General features: G+C 40.5%; 1 protein-coding gene across 1 annotated transcript in view; it reads right to left on the bottom strand.

Annotated features, from left to right (window-relative positions):
- Positions 1 to 5,422, bottom strand: part of LOC108512479 (histone-binding protein RBBP7-like) — a 24,739-nt gene that overhangs the window by 13,093 nt on the left and 6,224 nt on the right. Inside the window, 5 exon segments of the mRNA XM_017847752.1 lie at positions 24 to 139; positions 1,143 to 1,175; positions 1,178 to 1,201; positions 1,204 to 1,314; positions 4,255 to 4,400. Of these exon segments, the coding sequence (XP_017703241.1) occupies positions 24 to 139; positions 1,143 to 1,175; positions 1,178 to 1,201; positions 1,204 to 1,314; positions 4,255 to 4,400 (430 nt within the window).

Here is a 5,422-nt window from a genome sequence, read left to right as displayed (position 1 = left end):
AAAAAAAAGAATACGTTTCTCACATGGTCATCAGATGCACTTAGGAGATGTCCACTCAAATTCGAATTCCAGGAGAGACCATAGCCTTCCTTCTGGTGACCTCTCAACCTGAGATCAGGATTACATTCTCCACTTGGGTCTAAGAAAAGATGAAAAAACATTAAGTTGTTCTCTGTTCATCAGAACTGGTGAGAATAAATTCTCATTCCTTCATTGAGTGAGCCATTACAGCAACTGCACATGAACAAGATCTGGTCTGACCCATAACCACTTTAAAAAGCTGTTCTCTTTGCTTTGTTCTTAATACCCAATGCAAATTGAGCCTCATGACCATTAAATGATTGGTTTCTTTGGAAAACCTAATATTATCCCCAACACAAAATACTAAAAACTATAGCTATCCTACAAATTTGGGCAGTGGTAACCCTATCCCCCCAACTCCCCAGTTTTTTAGAAATATTTCTAACACAGCAGGTCTGGTTGCTCAGTCCTTGCATGCCTCTAGGGTAGCCTGCAACCATAAATGACCCTTAGCTAACCCCTGGGAATGTGACCCTCAGAAAGTTCTTCATGTCACTGACTGGTAAAGTTGTGTAAGCCCAGAGCAGTGGGGTATGCCATAGGAACCTGTCAAGACTTGTAGGATTGTTTAGCAAGATTCACAATGTATTTGGCTTCACTATTGGGGTTCTCAATTTTGTTACCATGGCTCGTCATAGAACAGGATGTGCCCATGCCAACAGACCTTCACAAAAATCCCAGATTCTGAAACTCATGGGCTGCCCTGGGTAGAGACATTTGGCACATGTTCCTATGGTTTGCTGCTAGAGACAAAGTATGTCCCACATGACCGTGGATGGGAAGGACTCAGACGCCTGTAGCTAACCTCTCTGGACTTCCCCTGATGTCCTTCTTCCTACTTTTGCTCTGGATCCTTTGCTGTAATAAACTTTAGCTGTTAGTATAAGCTGCTTTTAGGTAGTTCTGGCAAATCCCTGAACTTGAGGATGGTTATGGGAACCCCCCCAAAGCAATTTTTAAACCTTTAAATATTATAAAGTATGCTACTTTGACTTAAAAACATTACCAGTTTGAATCAAGAAAACTGCTCAAGTAATGACCTGACTTTTATTATTACATACCTGGTTTAGCAGGGTGTTTTGTATAGTCAAAACCAACACATCAGAAGATGGTGTTTTGTAGCAATGATGTGAGGATTCTGCGGCATGTAACGAGCACGGTTTACTTCTCCTTCATGATTGATTTTAATTTCACATTCAATTTTTCCTGTTACAGAACCAAAGCCACCAAATTCTAATGTGAGGAGAAAGAAACACACACACACTCAGGATTAAAATTCACAAATTACTTAGTTCAATCAACCCAACAGATTTTGACCTGGCAGAATACAACACAAATTGACAAGCCAAAGACAGAGACATGCATAGAGAAAATCCAAATATGTGGGTTCATTTGCCACATCAATTTATTCTTAAAGCCCATTTGCACTGGAAAACATTGGTAGCTGCCTTATGCAACTTAATTCAGTTCCACCTTGGATCTAAAACTGTCCTCTTTCAGTTATGAAGATGATACAGTTATTCACTGAAATTTCAAATAACCACACAATAAGCAGACTAACAGTTTTTTAGTTTAAATACAACTCATTGGAAATGCTGCACTGATTTAGCATCTTATTTTAGGATTCATCAAAACAGGAAAGGTTTTAACCCTCAGGAGTATTAACACCCTTTGAGTCTAAAGTCAGAAGCATCCTCAAATCAGTGTGAAACCCATGCTAACCCCTACCTGTCCCTAAACACACATACGTTGGCTCTGCTAGCATCCTTGGTTTAACTGCTAGTGCAGTGCCAAGGTTAACCTCTCCGCCCATCTGGTGTGTGAATAAGACTGTAGTATTAAATAATCATGAAAAAGGCCTTGTAAAGTAACAAAGCCATATAAAAAAGCACAGTAACTTCCAAGAAGTAGCAACATATTAGCAGAAAGAATACAAGTAGAGAACATCTAAGCAAATACAGCAAACAAGAACATTCTTTTTTGTGCTCATAGATAAAAAACTTTAATTAGTTGCTGAGGCTTAAAAAGATAGGAGAGTTCACACTACAATTGTGTTATTCTTCCTGACCTATATTGCCTTTTCTTTGCACATTCCATTTTAGCTCACCCTGTGTCTCAGGTCAGGGACAACTAACACAAGTGCCTACTGGAGCCAGGCTGGTAAGAAGTAAAATAGACCAGGGCCTGGAGCAACCACCAAAAGGAGCAAACCATTTCTCAGTTCCAGGCAGCTCCTTCTATGTGGAATGCTTAATGAACATTGGCTTCCATGTCTTAATATTAGTATCTAGCTGTTCTCTCTGAAGCAAACATAGCTTTCAGCAGTGCGGCTGAAAAAACCGTATCTCATATCTCAGCCTGGGCGACAGAGCGAGACCCTGCCTCATAACAAACAAAAACAAAACAAAAACTCCCAATGTTTAAAGAAATAAAGCATACAGTTGTCGGGGAATGAACGATAAATTGTGGGAGGGGTAAACTGGGTGAATCACTTTGGAGAACAGTTTTCTATGAAGTTGACAATGAATACACCATACAACTCAGCAGTCTCACTACACTACAGAATGCAATATTTTTGAGACAGGATCTTGCTCTGTTGCTCAGGGTGGAGTGCAGTGGTGTGATCCTAGCTCACTACAGCTTCAAACTCCTGGACTCAAGAGATCCTCAGCCTCCCAAGTAGCTAGGACTATAGGCATGCGCCACCACACATGGCTAATTTTTAGTTTATTTTTTGACAGAGACAATGTCTCACTGTGTGCCCTGAGTGGTCTTCAACTCCTGGGCTCAAGCGCTCCTCCTGCCTTGGCCTCCCAAAGTGTTGGGACTATGGGTGTGAGCCACTGTGCCTGGCCAGTATTTTATTTTCAATAAGAAAAAAACCCTAAGACATGTATTAGAAAATGCTAACAGCATTAAGCCATTTGGGACTGTGAAGAGAGAGTTAATACAGCAGTCTGGGTGCTTAGCCCTGGAGTCTCTGAGGAACACTAGGACCCCATTACTGACCCTTGGCAAACTCCTGGGAACATGCACCTCAGAATGTTCTTTCTGTCACTGATGAACTGATGATTTTGTGGTGTGCACCTGGAGCAATGGACCGCGTTGTACCAGTTTGTCAGGTTTACTTTGCAAATATCAAGATTGATGATACATACCTTCTTTTATTACTGGGTCCTCAGTTTGTATTACTGGGGTCCTCAAGTTTCAGTCGCCGTAGCTGGTTGTCAGCAGGATGTGCCTATGTAACTAGTCCCCCAAGAAAACCTCAGACCCCAAGACCCAAACAGGCTTCCCTGAGCAGAGATATTTCACACATGTCCCTGCAGTTTGCTGCCAGAGAGAAAGCACATCCTGTGTGGCCTTGGACAAGACTTGTGCCAGACCTCCCTGAGCTTGCCGATGTACATCTTTTCCCTGCTGCTTTTGTTTTGTGTTCTTTACTGTAACAAACTTTAGCCACAAGTATAATTTGCTCTTGGGAGTCCTAGCGAAATCACCAAACTTGGGGTGGTCATGGGAATACCAAAAACAGGAGAGTATGTGTTTGACCAAATTAAAAAAAGAAAAAAGCCAACAGATTCCTAAATTAACCCTACCACTACTCCCACTCTCCTCAAACAAAAAAATACCCACTGCACACACCAACACATATTACTTCTACCAAAGTGGAATACCCTAATTACACATAGCAGTTATCCACTTAATTTATCTTGGATACCTTCCTATACCAGTGCGTACAGATTTTTCTCATTAAAAAAAAATTTTTTTTTGAAATTTTGGTAGAAATGAAGTCTGTGTTTTACAGACTGGGCTTGAACTCCTGAGCTCAAGCAATCCTCCCACCTCGGCCTCCCCAAGTGCTGGGATTATAGGTGTGAGCCATGGCACCTGGCCTTTCTTTCTTCTTAATTGCTGAGTAGTATTTCAAACATACCATGTGCTTAACCAACTTTCTATGAACCAACATCTGGGTTACAAGGTTGATCCTAATTTTTCAATTCTGCAATTACGGCTAAAATCCTTGCCCACATGTAGGTGAGTAGTTCTGTAGGATAAAGTCCTAGAAGTTAAATTACTGGGCCAAAAACTAATAGTATAGTTTTAATAGCATATGCTTTGAAAGAGGCATTTTCCCTTTGACATCAATATTGGAATATATGATATACCTACCACCCTTGTCACTGTCACAATGGGAAGCATCAAACTGTGCATCATCATTGGGAATATGTACTCGAGCAACCACCAGATGATTCTGTTCATCAGACGTATGAGTCCCCAGCACTAGCCAATGAAGGGCATAATCTTTTCCTTCCGGTCTGTTTAAGAAAGAAAATAAGTCACACTAATCTGACAACAAATCTCCAGTTGCTAACAAATTCAGTCTAGTTCCCTCAAAATACATTCACATTTCTTTAGCAAATATATACTTAGCATCAACTGTGTATCTTCTCCCCCTCTGGTTACCAACTTTACAATCCCCACATATGCAAATGTAAGAAAATATTCTAGCTACAATATGCAGAGGGCTTGCTTCTTTCTCAAAGACCCATCCTCCTGTGCCTCATTTATCAATGTGAACACTACCTTTTATAGAGCAGCACTCTGGGGAAGGCAGGCCCAACTCAGTATAACACAGACAAACATCTACACAGAAATCCACCAACAATCCCCACACTCATAAATCACAACTTCCCACCTAAAGAAATCTTCTTCCCACCTAAAAATATCTTACACACTAGATGTTTCCTATTTCCCAATAAGAAATTCTACAAGGTAGTATGGACAGAAAGTGTTGAATCAAAAAAACTTAGCTTAAATCCTGGATCAAACTAAAATGCAATTGCTTAAAACACAACCTCCCTGGGGCCTCAGTTTCTTCACTGAATAAAACAGGCTATAAGTGCAAATAGCATGATGTGAAACTCCTTGACGTTTATGATACCTAAGTTTATGAAACGAACATTCTCAATTTTACTGAGGCATCTTTGTTACCTTGTTCTGTGGAAACTCACCTTGAGGCTGAAGAACTTGCCCAAACCTCTTGGCACCTTGGTCCAAGCAGTGATTTTTACATCAGTATCTATCAAAAAGGCTTCCCCATTTGTATTATCAAGAACACAATTTTCAACTGTGCTCCATGGTCCCACTTCAATGAACAGGACTGAGAAATAGGGCTCTAGGCCCCAACACAAGACAAGTTAGGCCATTTATCTGTTTCTAAATTTCAGCTGCATGAAGGACTCAATGTTTTTTTTTTGTTTTTTGTTTTTTTTTCCTAGAAAGATTGAAGGTTACTTCTAGGCAAGTAATTTAGTAATAACTTAAGAAGCTACAAGGC

This window comes from Rhinopithecus bieti, unplaced genomic scaffold, assembly GCF_001698545.2.
Source record: "Rhinopithecus bieti isolate Rb0 unplaced genomic scaffold, ASM169854v2 scaffold_30905, whole genome shotgun sequence".
Lineage (NCBI taxonomy): Eukaryota > Metazoa > Chordata > Mammalia > Primates > Cercopithecidae > Rhinopithecus > Rhinopithecus bieti.
The sequence above is the reverse complement of the archived record's forward strand: the minus strand, read 5'-3'. Positions and strand labels throughout refer to the sequence as shown.